Source organism: Oxyura jamaicensis, chromosome 1 (genome assembly GCF_011077185.1).
Source record: "Oxyura jamaicensis isolate SHBP4307 breed ruddy duck chromosome 1, BPBGC_Ojam_1.0, whole genome shotgun sequence".
Lineage (NCBI taxonomy): Eukaryota > Metazoa > Chordata > Aves > Anseriformes > Anatidae > Oxyura > Oxyura jamaicensis.
In genome coordinates, this window is record NC_048893.1 from 25,405,389 (window position 1) to 25,426,507 (window position 21,119).

At 44.6% G+C, this 21,119-nt stretch overlaps 2 protein-coding genes and 1 long non-coding RNA gene across 12 annotated transcripts in view; 2 read left to right on the plus strand and 1 right to left on the minus strand.

The window, feature by feature from the left end:
• Positions 1-4,557: 4,557 nt before the first annotated feature.
• Positions 4,558-11,845, minus strand: LOC118164355. Its single transcript, XR_004749454.1, has 3 exons — positions 11,830-11,845; positions 4,966-4,973; positions 4,558-4,668 (listed from the first exon to the last, which is right to left on the minus strand). It is a non-coding gene; the product is annotated as an uncharacterized LOC118164355 (long non-coding RNA).
• LOC118164351 (U6 snRNA-associated Sm-like protein LSm8) lies at positions 6,089-11,265 on the plus strand. The gene is made up of 4 exons (XM_035321830.1): positions 6,089-6,176; positions 6,433-6,473; positions 8,587-8,714; positions 11,014-11,265. The coding sequence occupies exons 1-4, from the start codon at positions 6,146-6,148 to the stop codon at positions 11,102-11,104; spliced, it is 291 nt and encodes a 96-aa protein (XP_035177721.1). The 5' UTR covers positions 6,089-6,145; the 3' UTR covers positions 11,105-11,265.
• A 1,559-nt stretch (positions 11,846-13,404) lies between the features above and the next one.
• Positions 13,405-21,119, plus strand: part of LOC118164303 (ankyrin repeat domain-containing protein 26-like) — a 55,708-nt gene continuing 47,993 nt past the window's right edge. For 8 of the 10 annotated variants that reach the window (XR_004749445.1, XM_035321744.1, XM_035321756.1 and 5 more), the window contains exons 1-7: positions 13,405-13,694; positions 15,380-15,494; positions 15,711-15,884; positions 15,995-16,101; positions 16,614-16,751; positions 17,457-17,605; positions 19,889-19,939. Coding sequence is in view for 9 of the 10 variants with exons in the window: in XM_035321744.1 (XP_035177635.1) it covers positions 13,486-13,694; positions 15,380-15,494; positions 15,711-15,884; positions 15,995-16,101; positions 16,614-16,751; positions 17,457-17,605; positions 19,889-19,939 (943 nt within the window). In the remaining variant the exon portion in view is untranslated. The remainder of the gene's footprint in view (positions 13,695-15,379; positions 15,495-15,710; positions 15,885-15,994; positions 16,102-16,613; positions 16,752-17,456; positions 17,606-19,888; positions 19,940-21,119) is intronic. The other 2 variants (XM_035321772.1, XM_035321779.1) reach the window with 1 other exon arrangement.

Sequence of the window (21,119 nt, forward strand, 5' to 3'; positions counted from 1 at the left end):
GCCTTCTGTGTGGCATGTCTTTGTCTGGTGCCTGTTCTCTCATTACCATCTGCACGATCGTTTACTGCACATGTACTGCAATTTGCGCTGTCCATGGAGATGTCACGCCTGGGAGGGCGGAGCGGCAGGAGCAGAGGCGGGGGGTGTCCCGGTGGGGCCTTGGGGCCGTGCAGGGCCAAGATGGGGCTGGTGCCACTTCCCCCTTACCAGCAGAGAGGTTAGGAGTTTTAAGAAGGAAATGAAGTCTTTAATTGAGGGCCTACCAGAACAGTCAAATCTGTTTCTAAGGCCTAATTTGTATTCCTGGTGGGGGAATGTCAATCTTGAATATGTTATTCCCTGGAGAAGAGTGTTTAGGAGGGGAATGATTTGGCAGGCAGCTATGCAAGAATGGGAAAGAACTAACTCCCCCCCGCCAGACCGAGAGTAATTCCTATAGATCAGAAATATCCGCTTAGCTAAGTGCAATAGTAACAACCCACAACATAGAAATCATATGAGAGACTCAGGGTCTGAATGAGAAAGTACTCGGGGGTGAATCCTGAGGACCCAGTAGCCCAAGGGCTCTTTAAAGTTCATTTTGTGATTAAAGCCTGGCCAGATATGTAGAAAAAGCTCCAGAAGGTGAGAGGATGGAGTGAACAGTACAGGTAGTGTGAAGGTGTATGCCAGGAGGGGGGATAAGAAGGAAAAGCAGAGAGCGAAACAAATGGTATGTACAGCGTACTGGGTAGTGAGGCAGAGGCGGAGATAGAGGGCCTAGGATGGAAAGGAGAGGAAGAGAGATGGAGGAATGGCAGACAAGGAAAACTACCTGTGTTGCAGCCTACATCCTAGCAGAGACAGACTTTGAGAAGTTGTTTTAAGTGTGGCCAGGCCAGCCACTTTAAATAGGAGTATTCGGAGTGGAAGAAGGAGAGATTGCTGTTATAAATTCAGAATAGGGGAGTCGGGGCTTCTCAGAAAGCTAGTTCCCTGATAAATGAAAAAGTGTACCTCACGGGCTCCTCAGGTGTACCTCAATGGGGATCACTCTACATTTATCGTTACGGGCAAAATAGACTTAGCATAGGAAGATTAATAAAATTTATTACCTATTCCTGATGGGCTGGAGCAATGAGAAACAAAGAAACAAGCTGGGGGCACCTTCCCCCATCCACTCTCTTCCACCTCTTCCCTGCCCTGAGTGGCACAGGGGGCCGGGAGTGGGGGCTTCAGTCAGTCTGTGGCACTTCGTTTCCACTGCCCTTTCACGGTCACTCTCCCCCCCGCTCTGTTGTGGGGTGCCAACCTTCCTGGCCTGTTCCTAAATGGGCTGCAGCATGGAGATCTGCTCCCCTGGGGTACACCATGGGCTGCAGGGGTCTGCCTTCCCCACCAGGGGCCTCTCTGTGGGCCCCGGGGGGACTTCGGCTCCAGCACCTGGAGCATCTCTGCACTGCACTCCCCCTCCTCTGCACTGACCTTGGTGTCTGCAGGGAGGTTTCTCACTCCTCACTCTCCCAGCTGCTGTTGTGCAGCAGTTTTTTTTCCTTTCCTTGGGTGTGCTCTCATAGAGATTTAAAATGCATTGCTCATGGCTTGGCTCTGGGCAGCGGCTGGCCCCTTTGGAGCCGGCTGAAACTGGCCCGTATCTTACATGGGGCAGCTGCTGGATTCATCTCACAGGGGCTACCACTGCAGCTCCCCGCTACCAGAACCTTGCCATGTGAACCCAATGCACTGGGGCAGCTAGGTCATTACTGGCCTGTAAAGTATTAAGGCTTACAATAACTAATGAAACCCTAAATGTGATGGGGGTAGAAGGGACTGGGATAACGGAGCCACTTTTTGGGGACACCAAGCTGAGACTAGGGATACAATGATCACTGGGCAATTATTGTACGCACCCGAGGCAGGGACTAACTTGTTGGGAAAGGATTTGCGAAGGGAATGAAGACACAGACTCCATGGTGGTCAGGAAATGGAGACTATTGTTTCAATGCCAGATCTTATTTACCTTTCTGAGCCAGCCACACATGCTGCAGGAGGCTCGCAAGCACGGTTACAGGCTTCTGATTAGTGCACTCATTTCGATCATGTGCGGGTCCTGCGACTCCCAGTGGGCTCCTCTGAGCCTAGAAACTTCTTCTCACTTTGGCCTGTTTGCCACCCTATGCCCTTCTTAACCCTTAGTGCACTGCCGTATCCATCAGTTCTATCACTAAACAGGTCACCCATAGATTTGATAATGAAATTGCGCATTCAAATAATAAATTGTTAGGCTGTGTGATAAATGATTGAGTCTCAAATAGAATTCCAATTAAAGTTAGCAATTTATTAGAGGAATAAAGGCAAGCAAACAGCACTGGGTGCACCGGGAATCTCTGCTCCACCAAGACGCACACCCCACAGTTCCCATTTCGGGCTTATATCCCCTCTACTAATGCATATTCATTGCTGGGCGCATCCTCCTTCGAGCATGCCCTCTTCTTCTTCTGGAATTTTCTCGAACCTTCTTGGCCCCAGACCACATGCATGCTCCCCCCCCCCCCCCCCCAGTCTTCCGCCTAGCAACAACACTGGTCCAGGCTGTTCCTGTCAGGTGGCCATTGCAGAACACAAGAACTATATACAGACATTAACCTCCGAATGTAAAAACCATATACATACATTGGTCACCAAACACAGTAACCATATACATACATTAACCATCTCCATTTCTCCAATCTTGTGGTTATACAAGGTTATATAAGACAGTCACATTCTATCATGTGGCCCTAGCATTGCTCTACATTGACAGAATCAGATGAACATATCTCACAGCTGGAATAACAGTATCATTAATGGGGTGCTCTCAGACCCTGAGAGCAAAGATGTATTTGCCTTTGAGTGGAAAGACTCTGAAATGGGGCAGAAGCAGCAATACAAATGGACAATTTTACCTCAGGGGTTTACAGGGCCACCAATTTATTTGGGCAAGTTCCAGAACAAATTTTGGAGTAATTCCAACCTCCCGAGAAGGTGTTACTGTTATAATATGTGGATGATCTTTTATTGTCAGGAGAGAAGAAAACAATTATGAAGTAAGCCACTTACAAGCTATTCGGCTTTCTGGGAAAACGGCTTGAAATTCGTATTGGAAAATAAATTAAAATTCATAGAAAGTCAAATATTTAGGGCATCTAGTGTCTGAGGGGAAACAAAAAATAAATCCAGAGAGGATTCAGGGAATTGTTGAGCTACCCCTACCCAAAAGTAAAAAGATCTAAAAAGTTTTAAGAGAAAGAGGTTTTTAAGGAATTTGGAGTCACAAAGTCCAAAGGAAAATAGATACTCCCTGATGGGAAAGAAATGCTGAACAAAGTACTAATGAGGCAAATATTAACTGTTTTACATCAAGAGGGTCATTGGGGAATTCAAGCAATGTGTGATGCTGTGCTATGGAAATACGTTTGTGTAGGAATATATATACTCTGGCTGAACAAGTATGCAGGAGTTGTGTAGTATGTCAAAAGGTAAATAGGAAAATTACCTGCAGTCAGCCCAAAGAGGGGTGAGAACCAGGAATTCAACGCTTCCAAAATGTACAGGTAGATTTTACAGAACTCCTTATAGTAGGTAGATTTAAAGACTTATTAGTCTTGGTAGATCGTTTGTCAGGGTGGGTGGAAGCTTTCCCTTCAGTATCTGCTACTGCAAACATAGTAACTAAAGTAATTCCAGAACAAATAACTCCCAGGTATGGAATTGTTGAAAATATTGACTGATCAAGGAAATCCCTTTAAGTCAGAAATATTGCAAGGGCTAATGTGGACTCTAGGAAGTAAGTGGAAATTTCACACTCCTTGGCATCCTTCCTCTTCTGGAAGGGTGGAGCGGATTAGACAGTAAAGAAGCAATTGACTAAGTTCTGGAAACTCAGCTTCCCCAAACGAAGTGCTTACCTTTGGCACTTCTCCGAATTCAAACTGCACCAAGAAAAGATGTGGGAGTTTCACCATATGAAATATTATTTGGATTGCTTACATGGACAAGGGGAATGAATTACCTCAATTTGTGTCAAAAGATGCTTTTCTTAAGAAATATATACTTGGGCTGTCGTCCTCTTTGTCATCTCTCAGGACCTGTGGATCATTAGCTCAAACCCCACCTTGGAAGTCCTGATCCATCCATTCCGAGAAGGAGATTAGGATCTGATGCGAACATGGAGACAATTGAAACTGCAACCTGAGTGGGACGGACTGTTCCAAGTGCTGCTGACTACTGAGACAACAGTAAGAACGGCTGAGAAAGGGTGGACTCATACCTAACTCAAAGCATAAGTTAACCTTGATACCTGAGAGACTGCATTAACAAAGACTTATAAGCGTAGGAAAGGAATTCGCAGGTGGCTTCGTGCTGTTTCACACGTCCCTGAATTAGAGATAATGAGGAAACAAACGGTAGAAACAAAAACTTGAGCAAGGTTGAGATAAAGTAAAGTGGCTACAGTGTTAAAGATGAGCTTTGGGCAGTGGCCAATTGCTGGCTGGCTTCGGGCGCGTGTCTGAGGGTCTCTAATCAATTGTATGACAGAATCGGGTGCATGGACAACACGTGGGGCTACGGGGAAAGCATATGTAGTAGTGAAACAGGGCAATAAACGTCTCCTGTTCAAGAGCCATCAGGAGTCCGTGTCTTTCATCCCTTCAACCACTCAGATATAAGGGGCTGGATAAGATCACAGGCTGTCTTTATAACACCTTGGGAAAAAAATGAGAAATTTATAATCCCCTTTCAGACAGAAATTTCCGGTTTCATGCTTTGTGGAAGGCTTTCTCCCCTCACTGGGAAGAACAGAACTTGAGAGGGCGATAATAAGTACTTCTGCAACACTAGAAATTATAAGCAATGCCACCACCAATGTGCTTCATCAAATGCAAACAGAAATAACAGAGGTTTCCCAAACAGCCCTGGGAAATCTTCTTGCCTTAAGCACACTACCTGCAGCTCTGGGAGGTGTCTGTGTTGTGATAAACCACAGCTGCTGTGTCTATGTGAGTGAGCAGCAGCAGCTTCAGACGTTAAGCAAATCTGGCAAGCACCCCGTTTGTTTCAAGTGTCTCAGGATGCAGCCATTAATGGACTAGATTTCTGCTGGCTCGTGTCATGATTACCAAACATTCTGCCGTTTAAAAAAAAAAATAATAATAATAATAATTATATATACAAAAAACAAAACAAAACAAAACAAAACAAAAAACTCTTTTTACTTCTTATATTAATTGTAGCTACGCTAGTCATATGTAGTTGTGCCTTGCGGTGTACACCTAGCTCTCTGAACTCATGTATTCGGGTCCTCGCTACAAGAAGGACATCGAGGCCCTGGAGCGTGTCCAGCAAAGGGCTACAAAACTAGTGAGGGGCCTGGAACCCAAGTCCTGTGAGGAACTGCTGGGGTTGTTTAGTCTGGAGAAGAGGAGGCTCAGGGGAAATCTTACTGCTCTCTACAGCTACCTGACAGGAAGGCGTGGGGAGCTGGGGGTCGGCCTCTTCTCACAGGTGACTAGTGACAGGACCAGAGGGAATGGCCTCAAGTTGCACCAGGGAAGGATAAGGTTGGAAATGAGCAGACATTTCTTCTCAGAAGGTGCAGTCCGGCGTTGGAGCCGGTTGCCCGGGGAGGTGGTGGCCTCACCGTCCCTGGGGGTGTTCCAGGAAAGGTTGGACGTGGTGCTTAGGGACATGGCTTAGTGGGTGACATTGGCGGTAGGGCGATGGTTGGACCAGGTGACCTCGGAGGGCTTTTCCAGCCTTAACGGTGCCACGATTCTATGCAAGGGCCGGGAACCACCGGGCCCCGCCCCAGGGCTCCCGGAGCCCCGGGGGAAGCCCCGGGGTGGCGCTGCAGCAGACCCCGCCCCCAGCGGCGGCGCCGAGCCGAAGCGGGCCGCGCATGCGCAGTGCCACCGCCTCCCTCCCCCGGGACGGAACCATCTGCAGGGGAACGGGGGGAGCAGCGCAACGCCCCCGCGCCGCACCCGGCGCGCTTCGCTTGGCTCATTCCCGGCCCCTCACCGGGGGCGCTGCGCCTGCGCGGCGGGGCGTGACGTCATCGGAGCGCGCCGGAAGCGTCCGGCGCCGGCTGCGGCGCGCGGGAGGCGCGGAGGCAGGAGCGGCCGCCATGACGTCCGCGCTGGAGGGCTACATCAACCGCATCCGGGGGGCTGCGGGAGCCCCGCTTTTGTTGAGCGGGCTTTAATCGGAACGGCCCGGCAGTGCGGGGGTGAAGCGAGGCCGTTCGGGTGTGGGGTCGCCAGAGGGGGGCGGCCGGGCCGCCGGGGGGGTGCGAGCGGCAGGCCGGGCTCGTCACCGAGCTGTTGGTGGCGTTGGTGCGTGGGGCGCTTGTCACAGAAAGCGTTAGTAGTGCTGCTTCGGGCGTCTCTACGAGTTTCCTTAACGAGCTGCCAGGTACTGTCGCAGTAATAACTTCTGATGGAAGAATGATTGTGGTGAGGCTTCAATTTTTTCACATCTTGTTTTACCCCCACAGCGCCTCGCCTGTCGGCTTTGTCCGTTGCAAGACTCGTACCCGCAAACACGCTAGCTCTTTGCCAAATAGCCGTTTCTGCACCAGGAAGTGCGTTTCTTGTTTGGTCAGCTGTTTGGTTCCTCTCTAAAACGTCCTCCTCGTTCAGCAAGCTCTTCACCTTTCATGTTAGAAGCACTTCTTCGTGCAGCTACAGAACAAATCAGCCTGTAATACTAAGAAATTGTAGTGGGATTCTGTTTAAGCGTGAAAAGCTGAGAACTGGCAAACGGTTCTATGTCAGACTGTCTAATGTTTTGGTTTTGTTGTTTCTGTGTTATTTATTTTCTTGTATGCCTTTTCCTCCCCTATTTTTATCCTTTCCTATTTTCAGTTTCACTTAGCAGTGTGATCATTGCACAAGGACTGAATCTTCCTGTCTGTCTGCATTAGCTTAGAGCGGCCTCTGGAAAGGGGAAGCAGTATTTTTAGTAAAAATGTAATAGCTTCACCAGAAATCATAAAGTGCCAGAACGGTTTGGGTTGGAAGGGACCTTAAAGCCCACCCAGTTCCGACCCCTCTGCCATGGGCAGGGACACCTCCCAGCAGACCAGGCTGCCCAAAGCCCTACCCAGCCTGGCCTTGAGCACCTCCAGGGATCCGCAGCTTCTCTGTGCCAGTGCCTCACCACCCTCTGAGTAAAGAATTTCTTCCTTATATCTAATCTAAACCTACCCTCGTTTAGTTTAAAGCCATCCCCCCTTGTCCAGTCACTACACTCCCTGACAAAGAGTCTCTCCCAAGTTTCCCTGCAGGCCCCTGGAAGGCCCCTGTAAGATCTGCCCGGAGCTTTCTTTTCTCCAGGCTGAACATTAACTCCCTCAGCCTGTCTTCATAGGAGAGGTGCTCCAGCCTCTCTGATCCTCCTTGTGGGCCTCCTCTGGACCTGTTCCAACAGGCTCATGTCCTTGCTCCAGAGCTGCACACAGTGCCCCAGGTGGGGTCTCACAAGAGCAGAGGGGCAGAATCGCCTCCTCGCCCTGCTGGCCACGCTGCTGTTGGTGCAGCCCTGGACACGGCTGGCTTTCTGCACTGCACGCGCACCTTGCTGCCTCATGTCGAGCTTCTCATCAACCAACACCCCCAGGCCATTTCCTCGGGGCTGCTCTCAGTCCCTTCTCTGCCCAGCCTGTGTTTGTGCTTGGCATTGCCCTGACCTAGGTGCAGAACCTTGGCCTTGGCCTTGAACTCCATGAGGTTTGCACAGCCCCACCTCTCAAACCTGTCCATGTCCCTCCGGATGGCAACCCCTTCCCTCCAGCGTGTCTGGCTGGAAGCTGGTTAACTTTGTGATACGATGCAAGATACTGTTACTGCAAAGGCTCAGTGTATGGAATGGAATAGGAGATGAAAAAATGCTTAGGAGTTAAAATGAGGAGGAGAAGGAGAAAACAATTATTCTCTCTCTCTATATATTATTTGCATAGTGAGTTTAAATTTCTTAGTTAATGATAAATTACGCGTATCAATTGTGTTTCCATTTTCCACAACTCTTGTTGAAGTAGCACAGAAATTTTTCCTTTTGTGTGTTTTGCATTTTTGTTGAGTAATGTTGTGGAACCAAGCTAACCTCCTTTAAAGAGACGTCACTTAAAATCGCGTATTAAAAATGGATTCAGTACCGGTTAGTTGAAGAATCCAACTTCGATGTTCCTTGGCTTTATTTTTCTCCTTTCACTTCCAGATATTTCACTATAAGGAAGAAAAAAATAGTGAAGAAATAGTGAAATTATCTGTTTAGAGGACATCGTTGGCATGAGGAAACTTTGTTTTTTGTAATACTAAATAATGTAGCTGTTAGCACGGCCACACAGTAAACTGAGATACCTTTTCCTGAAATTAATTACCGTTTTCCAAGTTTTGTTCTCCAGCTGTTTGTGTTTAAACCTCGCAGGAAGACCCAAGCAGAGCAGCTGCTCTCCAGTGCCTCAGTATTGCCCCTTTGTTGTTTAAGATATAATTGGGAGCAGGGATGTAAATTTAAAAGTCAGTTGGAGTGCCTTAAGTTTGTGTGCTTTTTTCTTTTTTCTCTTAGGGAACCCTCAAAGGTTTTGATCAGACCATTAACTTGATTTTGGATGAGAGCCATGAGCGAGTGTTCAGTTCTTCACAAGGAGTTGAGCAAGTAGTGCTGGGATTGTACATTGTACGAGGTGATAATGTGTAAGTCGAGTAATTTTGTGTTTGATTCAGTTAAAAAGAAAGTATGCACGTCTGTATATTTACGCGCACGTGTTTGTATGTACGTCCGCAGTTGTGTCTGCATACGTCTGGATCTTACGTCCTTGTATGGGTGTGTAGCAGCGCTGAGAGGGAGCTATCAGAGCTGAGGCACATTGAGCAGTAAAATAGCTGCTGCTGTTGCCGAAGTGCCTGCATTTTGAAGTTCAGGTGGTGTTAGCCTGGAGTTCCTGAGCTCTGAGTTAACCGGGTCGCGTCCTGATAGCAGTGTGGGAAAAGGGCCGGTGCCAAGGTCAGCATTTGCCTTTCTTGAGTCTAGGCGTCTGTGTGCGGGCTGTGTATTGCAGCCTGAGAACGGCAGGGTCTGTCGAGAGAGAAAAAGAAGAATGAACAAGTGGCACAACAGAGCTTGTGTGTAGGAGGTCAGTGATGTGGTGTACAAGGTTAACTTTAATGGGATATTTTTAGGCTGGCTAAGGGAGAGTTAAGATGCGATGTGCGCAGAGCACGCTTGATAATCTGGAAAATGCTGGAAGGTTCTGGCTGACAATGTTAGAACTGGGCAGTCAAAGCTGGTGTAGTAACAGATCAAGGTGGCAGTTGATACTTGATGTCAAAAGATACGACAGAATGAGAGCAAAACCCACTAAATGCAGAGCTGATGTGCCAGAGAGATGGGGAGGTTACAAGAGCAGTGGAAAGAAGGCCTGGTAAACGGGCCTGCTAGGAAGATGAATTTTGCAGCCGCTTTCTGAAACATGGCAAAAAGTGAGTTTTGTTTTTTTACCACAACCAGGAAGAGCAGTGACCAACACGTGAGTCTGGATAGGACTTTTAATTGTCTGATTTCAACAGATAGTTCTAGGGAATGGCAAGACTTGGGTTTATAGCTGGATGCGTTTATCTGACATCATTGAGAAAGCATTATTTTACAAGGTCTTCATTGCTTTTGACGTAATCTTTTCAGCAAAAATAAATGAAAGAAGCAATTTGAGAAATGAACAAAGGTAGGGCTAAAGATGCTGCTCTAACAAAACCAAATCTTTTTTTTTTTTTTTTACCACTTCATTTTTTCACCAGACCAGGCTGCTGTGTTACTCAAATATTCTTAAAACATTATTTCATAGAAAATACTCTGTGTTTTTTGTAAACTTAACAAATTCAGAAACATACTCACTAGAAGGGATAATTCTGTATTCCTGCAATTCCTGACACGCTGACCTTCAGCATTCTTATTAGGAGGAGGGAGTGGGAAGCAGCCAAGTAACAGCAACGTGAAAAAAAGGCATCTCTGAGAAGGCAGAGAATCTGTTGAAAAGGAAAATGAACAGTCAAGGGACAAAATGTTTGTAGGTATTTCAGTGTTAAAGATGCGTGCTAGCATCTTGGAGAGGGTATGCACCATAAATCAGAAAAGCTCAGTGTGTTTCAACAGCAGGTAAAGATTGTTAGGAGGAAGACAGCTTCAGTTTTAGAAGCATTTGTTGAAATAGGAAAAATAAAAAAAGACTGTAGTACTAGTCAGCTGTGTGTAAAGCAGTAGTAAAGATTGTGAAGAAAAGCTGGTTAAAGAGATAAACCTCTTAAATACGTGTGTTTTTATGCTATCCGAAGCAGAAGTTAGGTTTCATGCTGGTCCATCCTTGCACATTCAGTTAGCGTAAGCAGTGTACGTTTGTGTTGTCAAAGCTGCCGGCACAGTGAGGATCTAATCAGTGGTGGAACTAAGAAAGCTGCTCAGCTGCCAGGCTTCTGTTTCAAAGCAAGTCAAATTCCTCGGTCTGCACTGATAATCACAGGAACCGAGGCGCCTGTACTGGGATGTCTTACTCTCAAACTAAGTGCTACCCTCATCTCTAGCAACTTCTTCATAACTGCCGATTCACCAGGGAGAAAGACTGCTGGGGATTACTGGAAAGAAAATTAAAACAGCCAGCAGCATGTCATTGCATAAACGCTTGGTATACCGCTGTGGTCAAGAGGGATGCAGCAGGAAAATGCCCAAAGAGCAGAAGGCAGAATAGCTAGAGGTGCAAAATGTTGTCAGTCGAGGAAAGTCTGAACAGGGAGGGGCTTTTTGGGTTGGACTGGGCACAGCGATAGAGGTGACTGATTGCTGTGAAGTCAGGAATGGTATAAGGAGAGGGGGGGATGCCATCAAAATTTGAAGTTCAACTGATAGAGCTCTGCAATTAAATTTCAAAAATAAAAACAGACTTGGCTTTCCTGGTTTGTATCTGGGGATCTTAACAAATGGTGGCCTGTGTTTCTTTTTTTGCAGTGCTGTCATTGGTGAGATTGATGAAGAGACAGATTCAGCTCTTGATTTGGGGAACATTCGAGCAGAACCTTTAAATTCAGTTGTGCATTGAAAAGAAGAAAATGCACAGGGACTTTGTAAATCTTTGGTTGTACAGACCTATTTAACAACGTTGACAGTTTTTACAAATCGTGTGTAACTTTAGTCACCAGTTTTTTATTATAAATATGTTGTAGTTTCGCGTGTAAATTAAAGTTTCTACGTTTTACTAAAGATTTTTTCATTGAATTTACTTTGGATTTTCATGCTGAACAATTTCACTCTAAATTGTGTTGGTAAATTCAAGCGGTATCAGTGGCAGTCCTGACGTGGTGTGTAAGGACTTGCTGAGGTAGAGAACTCGTTCCTGAAGGTAAACCAAAGCTTTTTTGTGTAACATTGAGCGACCTCAGCTCTTGCATTCACTCTGTCTGGACCTGTGAAACTGTGTGTACGGGATGGAGGCTACAGTGTAGAGTTTAAAGGTAAGATGTGTCTCCAACTCACAGGCTGCCCTAAATGTAGTTGTTAGGGGCATTCTTTGAGAGAGTGAGAAAGATTAGTTTAAACTCTTTCAGAAAAAGGATACTTGGGAGAACTGGCAGCACAAAGCCCAAGTACAGGCTGACATGCTCTGCGTTGTCAAACTGAACCCTCTCCAGTGAGGAAGGCAAAAAATGGCCCGCTCACACGTCTGGTTAGCATTGTGGACAGCAACTCTTCCCTGTAAGAAGGAGCCTGCTCAGAAGCAGACTTCTGCCTAAAAACTGAAAACTGGCAGCTGTGGAGTTGGGTTACCTTCATGCTTAGATCTCAGCAACGCTAAGCTGCTTTTTAATTTTTGGCTTACATTCGAATTTGAATTTCTGTTTCAACGTCAGATTTTACTTCAATTTGATGCTGTTGGTTTTGGTCTGGAGTTGACCAAAGCCTGTACTGGGTGTGTTGGTGAAGGAAGCAAGGCCAGGAGAGAGAGACAGAAATGAAATGAAAGCTAGGGCCCAATATATTTCTAAACACTTGTAAAAGATGACTATAGCCGTGTAAACTTGTGGGCACTCTGTAGCGGATAGCTAGCTCCCTGCAAGTATATGGTAGAGAATGAGACTGCCATTATGTACCTCAGATCTATGCAAGATGGTGAGCTAAATTATCTAGCTATAGCCAATCCTGTCAAAGGAAAGTTAGACATTCAATGGACTAACTCAAACGCCAAAGCTTACATAATACTTAAGCCCTATTTGGAAATCTTCCTGTGGTACGTAGATCTTGTACAGGGTATCAGAACAGGAATTAATCGCCTCATGCAGCCAAGAATAGAAATAGCATTTACTAGATGGTGCTCAGAGAAAGCTACAGATTAGCAAAGTAGAACACATTGAGAGGATGAAGAAATACATCAGGAAATACCAATATCTAATAAATAAATATAATTATCTAAAAGAAATTAAAACCAGAAATGGATTGAAACTAATTTTAAAATAAGTATCTTCAACATCATCCATACAAAGAATCTAAAGAAGTAATATTAACAAAAAGGGGAAAAAAAATACAGAAACCTGATCGTTGGTTTAGTAACAGCTTCTAGTAATTCATTTTCCAACCTTTTCAGCTCATAATGAACTGTTCCTGTTGTGCCTAAATGGCTATCTGTATTCACAGGCCCCATCAGAAGACCCTAACTTCAAAGCATAAAACTGTAAATTTCAGCTCAACTACCTACCACAGTCCTTACCAATTACAGCTGCCTCTGTAATCAGTTTTAATTGATCCCACTGTGAAAGATGTGATATTTGGCAGGGAGCATAGTGCCTCTGTCTCAGCTGGGGACTGTGCTACAAACCAGATGCTTTTGTGGCTGAGCATGATGCCACTTGGAAAAGAACTTGAGAAAAAACACTTCCTCCAGGGAAGGGCACTGGGATGGATTGCATTTACTCTGTAGTACCATCTCAAAATCCCACCAGTTCTTCTAAGGTATCTGGAAGAAAACATACACCTAGCTAAAGATGCATTTTGTTCTCCATTTCTCCATTACATGGTTGTGCTCATCAAGGAGACGCTCTCAAAATAGCTGCTCACAGCGTTTACGTTTTACAAGCTGGATTTACTTGGCTGAAGTTTCAACGAAAGGGTGTTGTTTTTTTTAAAAAAAATATATTATTATTTTACCTCTTCCTTCTAAAGATCAGGTCTGAAACAAAAGAGCACTGCTAATACACCGATAATGACAGAAGTGGCTGGGACATCAACCCGTGTGGTCCGAGAGCGGCCCCGCGGCTCCCCCTCCCCGCACGCCGCTGCCGCAGCCCCCGCCGCGCCCTCAGAAAATGGAGGCGGCCCCGGCCGGGCTGCGCATGCGGAGAGCGGCCCCGCGGCGGGCGGGCGGGCACGGAGCGGGGCCGGGGGAAGCGCCGCCGGGCGCCTGTCCCTGAATCTCCCCCCTGCCTCGGCATGAAGAAGATTTTCGGCTTCGGGAGGAAGAGGAAGGGGCAGCCGCCGCCTCCCGGCGGCGCCGCCGCCTCGCCGTGTCCCGCCGGTGCCTACGAGCTCCGCCAGAAGGAGCTGGGCAAGCTGCACCGCGCGGCCGCCAGCGGCGACCTGGCCCAGGTGCGGCAGGGGCTGAAGAAACACGGCATCGACGAGCGGGACAAGGCGCAGCGGTAAGGGTGGAGCGGGGCCGGGGCCGGGAGGGGGTCCCCGTAACCCCCCCACTCCCCGAAAACACGCCCCTGGGGAACGCTGTGCTGAAGGAGAGGGGTGAAGGCCAGCGCGGAGCGGGTCAGTCAGTAGTGCCCCGGGGGCGGTCAGCGCGGGGTGGTGGCGGGAGGAGCAGAGCCTGGGTCACCCGGGCCTTCGGGGGCAGGAGCGGCTTTGCTGGCGCTGGAGGCGTTGCGTTGCTGCGATGGGCAACGCTGAGAGCGCCCGTGCTCGCTGCCAGCGCGCACCCTGCAGACGGTCTTCTTCCAGCAGAGACCTCTCCCTTCGTCGCAGCGGGGTTATCAGGACAGGGTTTCGGAGAGCGACAACAGGGCTCCAGCTCTTCCGAAGGCTTTCCTGTTTGCGAAGCTAAGGGTGGCTTCTTTAGGATTGTCACGTCTCCAAGTGCTCGGTCCTGGCAGCTTTAAGGTGATCACAGACTCCTTCCGAGTTGTGTTGGTCGTGGTTATCGGTTGCCCACCTGGTCTGTATAGTCAGCTGCTATCGTGCTGTGCTGGGTGGCTTCCAGGTGATCACAGTCAGACCTTCAGAGGTGAAGGATCCTGCACTCTCCTACGGGAGTTTCTCCAAAAAGTGGAAATAGCAGTCTCGAGTGACTGCTGCTGTTCCCTGTCTGTAGCAAGAGATGACAGGTTCTCTGAAGTTTTGTGCGATTTACTTGTCTTTATCCTTTTTGCCTGGGCAGAAGCTTTTTTTGTATAGGAGACTTGTTGGCTGCCCTGGGATGGGAAGAAAAGTATCTGCATTAAAAATTGCTGTGTTTCTGCATCATGTCAGGGCATTTGTGCACCTCCCCCTTTCTGTTCCCATCTAGCCTGAGAGCAGTTGTGCTCCAGTCTCTCAACAAAATACCCCAACAGTTGTTTTTTTCCAAGGTTACTTGAGGCTTCCTAAATGCAGAGAAGGATCCTACCCACAGTTGATGCAGTGCAAAAAGCAGTGGACTCTTTCTCTCTCTGTCCTTGAGGAATTGCATGTTTTTTGTTGCACGACTTTCTTCTTTGGTATTCCATTTGTATGACAGTTATAAATGTCAGGATGGTGACATACTACTTTCCTGCAGTCAGGATTACAGTGTTGTGTCTGTTTTGCTAGAGGTTATCGGAGGTGCTTTGATGCATATGTGTGTTTCATGTTTGCAGTAGTAACCAAGCTAGCAAAAAGAAAAAGAAGGCATTTTCAAAAAGCAAAGCAAAACATCAATATTCTTGCTATAAAACCCATCTCCTAAATCTCTGATATGCTTCTGGCGTGTTAATGATCCTGTGAGAAAGAACTTAGAGGTTTACTTGCTTTAGACCTCAGATTCCCAGGCCTTGGTCTTCCGTGTTGTGTCATGGGTGCAGTTGTGTTGGAGGCAGTGACCAGAGTCTGGACACAGGAATCTGTTTGTGCAGATTCAGTTCTACAGTGGAGTAAATGTCATCTTACTAAGCAAATGCTGTGGAGGGGTTTTCCTAGCCAGCTTCAGGCTTTCGGTGTGCAACTGCTGTTACTGGCAATGGAATGAGCTTGGGTATTTGTTCTGTTTTGGTATTTTGAGACATTACATTTGCCCTACCTGTGTACCACAGACTGAAATCATTTCTTCATCTATCAGTGTGAATTTAATACATTTATTTTTTAGGACACCGCTGCATCTTGCTTGTGCAAATGGACATGTGGATGTCGTTACATACCTAGTAGAAAACAAGTGTAAGCTAAATCTTTTAGACAATGATAACAGATCGCCACTGATGAAGGTATGTGGAATGTGTTATCCTACTCAAAGTGGGGCTTATTGATTATGCATTAAAGGATGACTGTCTTGCTGAATTCTTTATGTTAATCTCCGTAGAAACAGGTATATGATAGCTAGTCTTGGAAGAGGCTTCCCAGCACTGGGAAGTTGCAGTATTCATTGGTAGAGTGAAATGTGACTGTTGCAATTTTTTTCATTTTTTGTGTATTGTTTCCAGGCAGTACAATGCCAGCAAGAAAAATGTGTGGCTATTTTGCTAGAGCATGGTGCTGATCCGAACCTGGCAGATGCTAGTGGCAACACTGCCCTTCACCTGGCTGCCGCAACTCCGAACACGTCTCTAGCAGGGATGTTACTTGAGCATAATGCCAATATCGATGCTCAAAATAAGGTAAATTTTGAGATTTGTTAGGGAAGTTTTTTCAAATGTTGCATTAATATTTCTATTGAAGTTTTTTTTTGTTTTGATTTTTAACTTGAATGATTCATCTTCCCTTTCAGGAGGGATATACCCCCCTTATTCTTGCTGTCTTGGAACATCATGAAGAGATGGTAGAATTTCTCCTTAAAAAAGGAGCTGACGTGCATGCTCAAGATCATTGTGAAAGGTGAGGTGTTGGTCAAAACTCTGCATGGATTGACTTAGTCATCTTCAGGTTGGACTGATGAGAGGCACAGGAAAATGAGCACTGACATCGGAAGAGCCACACAGAAGGAGTTCCTTGTGTGACTGCTGGGAGCAGGTCTACAAAAGGCCACTGTCATGCGTCATTGCATGTTTTCCGCATTGAAGATTGAAGGAAAGCATTGTTTGTGGTGGCCACCGTGGCAGGAGACTTGTTAGGAGCATTGCTGTTATGAAGGAAATCCTTTTTCAAATTGAGGAATAATTCATATGTAAGCATTGTCAACGTAGGAGCTCTGTCTGAGGATCAAACGCTTAATTTTTTTATTCCCTCTCACGTTTTATTGTTGCTCTTAATAAGGAGTTAAAAATACTTGTTCATTTTAAATTAACGTGGATTTTTTTTTTGAGAGAGAGAATAAGTAAATAGGGATTAAAATAATTGCAGTGTCCGTGTAAAATGATTTATTTCATGTTATATTTTGGATGCTTCAGAACTCCACTTATGACTGCTGCATCTGGTGGGGAGCTTAACTTGATAAAAGTTCTTCTTCGCTATGGTGCTGATCTTTCCCATAAAGACACTAAAGGATGGACGGCTGAGGATTATGCTATTATTCATGGATATTCTAGGTGAACTTTTAACTTTATTCTTAGAATTGCTAAGTTGTCAGTTATCGATGCTGGCTTTGGACTTTTCTGCTAACAGTACCAAGGTTTAATGGTATCTTGGGACACCTCTGTCACTGAGCACAGCTGCAGTTTTCTGGAATGTATTGGTCCTGTGTCTACTGCTAATTTGGAAGTTGAGGAAACACTTCCACACCAATTCTGTTAAGTTTCAAGTTTGTGGCACTAAGCTCATACCTAGCCATTATAAACTCTTAAAAAGTTTCTGTAACATGCAGTTAGCCAGAGGTGGAACTTGACAAACGGGTGTTTGTAAAGCCTTTGTTTCAGAGGAGACCCAGCTATTATCACTTCCGTTAATTTACTAAACGGTCTTGCTCCTCTTACGTGTAAGTGTTATACCCATGGGTGTTCATTCTTAACGGAGGTTGTGTGTGCTTAAACTATACTGAAGGAGTGTACCAAGCAGGAGTGAATTTCATAGATAAGAATATACATCTGTAGACTGAACATGACTGTAGTGAGTATTTGGGTATGTAATAGCAATGCAGTAAGTAGAGCGTGCATTAACCTTAGTGAATATATGAATTCATTTGGCTTTGGATATATCTAGGTTGGATAGTGAGTGGCTGATACTATTCCATTAAGTGGGGTATGCAGGTATGTGGTTATTCTTACCAAATGCATTTCCTCTCTTTCTGATTATAGTCTTAGCAAACAACTGGCAGAATACACAGACTGGGAGAACACAGGAGAGGCTTCTGCAGGCGGTAAACAAAGCTTCCCGGTACTTACAACTCCTCACAGAGCAGGAGCTGCTGGCTTTACGTTGGGTGCACCTGCTGTGGACAGAGGAGGTAGGATATTTAACTGTGGCAGAGCTAATGAGGAAAAAATAACAGTGGCCTTTACTTTAGGTGTTTTATATTGTTCAAGCTTACTGTGTTCAGCATTGACTTTAGTGGAGGCATCAGATGGAGTATCACAAGAAGTTTTATGAATGTGCTTGTTTGTTGCTAGTTGGAAGTCCATCTTACCAGCCGTGAGGACAATTGTGATTTGTGTATTTTACATCAATTCATACGGTTGTCACCTTCAGCCCATCCGATCGCCCCTTTATACAGGTTTTCCTTTTGGTGGGATGTGAGGGGAGAAAGGAGGACAAGTAAGGAACTAGACTAGACTAGCTTTGTTTTTCAGGTGGGCACTTAGAGATGCTCTTTCAGATCGTGCTGTAGGTTCATCCTGGGTAGTTGGTTCACCTTTCTGTAGTAGGGAAACAGCAGCTGAATTAGAAAGATGAATGGGTTGTTGACTTCCACTGAATTTATGTCTGTTTGCTTTAATAGTTTCATTTGTACTAAGCTCATTTCAGTGAGTCGCCTTATTTCTCATCTTCAGTTAGAATTGCTTTTGTTTAGGTGCTATGGAGACACTTAGGAAAATTGTCGTGGAAGAGTAACTTCATCAGCAACAACAATTCAGCGTCTATGTATACTGTATCTTCTTGGACATAGTTTGATTTATAGTAAGGCTTTTCTTCCACTTTGATTAGTTTTATACAAAAAAAAAGTTCATATAGCTTTGTGATTCAGAAAAACAAATTGCCTTGTGATTAAAAGAAACTCAGTGAGTGCTCAAATAGCACTAAAGGAATCTTAAAAAAATAATATTTTAATACAAATGAAATTGTTTGATTTATACTTTGTTTCTGGCCCATCAGTTGGAAGTTTTATTTGTTCTGTATTCTTAAGGGTTTTATGCTAGAATTATGTGTCCAAGGGTCAGCAGACAGTGTTCAAATGCAATTGCTCTTTTTTATTTTGACAATATGTCAAGAAATAATGAAGAAAAAGTGTGGCATGTTTTTTTTTTCTTTCTGGACTTTTCCAAGAAGGAGAACTGAATTTAGAGCCAAGCTTTGCCTTTGACTTAGGAACAGTTCCTTTGATCTAGTCAGAGATTTGGAGTTTCTTCATAGGCTTTTTTTTTATTTTTGAAACACTTTTTTTTTTTTTTTTTTCAGCAGGACTTGATGCAGGTAGTTTAATCACCAAAACACTGTGTTCACCCCAAAAACTTTGTTCTACTTTCTGTGTATGTAGATAGTTCTCTGGTACCACATTGTAATGTCTGACAGGCCTGTATTATTTTAAAATATGTGGCTTAAAGAGGACTAGTATTGTGTAATTCCAAAACTGGCATATGTGCAGGGAAATACAGGTTCTTTGATCAAATTTCTGGGATTTTCAATTTTGACCTTATTCTTTTTGCTGCTTTTGCACTTCCTAATTAGAAGTGGAGATTGTGTAAACGTTGAACAAGTCTGCATTTTTAAGCTCGCTTGCTCATTGGAATGTCAGAACATGAACGTTTTAATTAATCGCAGACAGGTTTGCAAAAACCTCCAAATGAATGGCTTCCAGCACTAGTATATCAAGTAACAGACTTTTTAGGTTTTAAGTTGGAATTTCTTTGGGGGAAACAATAATTACACAATCCATATTTCTAGTATGTCTGTGGTGACAGCTTTAACTACTGCAGCACATACACTCTGTTCCTTCGGTGTTTCCCTGAGTTGTTAGAGAAATTGTTTCTGCAGGGTAAAGTTCTTGAAAAATAAATGAGCACACTGGTGTGTTTTACATCTCCTGACGTCAGGAAGTTATCCTATATCTCCTCTTAAGGAAACAGAGAAAAGCAGAAGGGATGAGAAAACATCTTAAGGTCGTTTCTTAACTGTACAAGTGTATGATTTTGATAGTAGTCATTTTGTAACATAATTGCATGCATTTGTGATAAAATCAATATAAGTAACCTACCTTCTGCTCCAAATCAATAGCTACAGCTTTGTCATGAAAGAATTTGGCTTAAGGTAGCTGCAATAACAGAACCACACTGTTCAGTTACCTAAAATACAAAACTTATTTGAAGGTGGGATGGGTAGAGCAAATGGATAGTAATTTTTATATTCCAAAACTTTTATTTTGCAGTACAGACAAACGTATGCTCATAGTCACAGTGCATTCTCCCGCTGCTATAGCTGTGTCTATGTGCTTCTCATGTTTTTGAGATTTCAAATTTATTCTGATGTAATTGTTTCGTCTGTCCTTTCCATGCCTTTTCCTAAATGGATATAGGAATGCAACAGTCTCCTAACCAGGCATCAAGAACAGGAGAATCAAGGAAAGGTATTCTGTACGGTAGCATTTTAAGTGTGGAACATGTTGTATAATTCACAAATACCTATACATCATACATACTTACCGTATTGGAGATACACACTTTGATGGTTTGAGATCTATAAGTTAGATTTAAGAGTTGGTTTGGGGTGTTTTCATTTGCATGTTTTTTGTGCGAGTCTTTTATTACTGAATTCAGTGTTTGCTTTTGTCACCAGTGATAATGTATCTTTTTATTTTTTTTCAATTTGTTATCATGGTGCTTCAAAATGGGCTTCAATGGTGAAAAAAGCAATCCCCAGAGACTGGTTTTCTAGATCCTATTTCTGTGTCAGGGCATCAAAGCCTTGGTTTTGGTCTGACTGAAAGCTATGTCATGAACTTCTTGCCTTCTAAAGGATGGTGTGACCTTGTTTTGATCACTGACTATATTTATTATACATCAAAAGCAAAAGTTCAGATAATTTATTGAGCTGCTTTGATTAACTGTAACAGAACTAACTGAAAATACTAAAGTTACCTGTTCAAAGTTTATAACTGTGCCACCCTAAGTATTTTTATGAGACACATTCCTTTTCAGCTGTATTGCATTGACAGTAAGCTCTGTTCAGATCAGGAGACATCCTCTTCAAAGTTCACACCTAAACTCTGTTGTTAGGAAAGACAGAATTTGTACATTCATTTATGGGCTACTGGTAGTAGTGATGTCTTCAGGTGTGATGTTTCTTGGTTGTTGGGTTTGTTTGTTTTCCCTTTAATAATTTTGTCCAAGGCTTTGGTTTACTTGCCATCATACGATTTTATGGAAGGTCTCCATGTCCTGCTTATTTAAAAAAAAAAAAAAAAAAAAAAACTTATGATCTTTAACCAACTGTTAACTAACTTCATGAACGCTGATGTAGCTTCTGGGTGGAGATTAGGAGGTTATATGTGCTTGTTTTTCCCCTTTTGTGTTGGGAATCAGAGTCCTTTTATTTTGTCTTAGTTGTTAATAGTCGAGAGGTTGCAGCACTTCTCAAACTGTCTTCCTAGAGTGCAGATTTATTAGTACCTCAGTGACTGTAGCAAGGATGCGCTATAGTACGTTCTCATCAAGTCTGCAAATGATCTGAAATTGGAGGGAATCGATGGATGTGCTTCAGCACAGAGCTGCCATTTGGAGGGACTTTGACAAGCTGGGGAAGTGGAC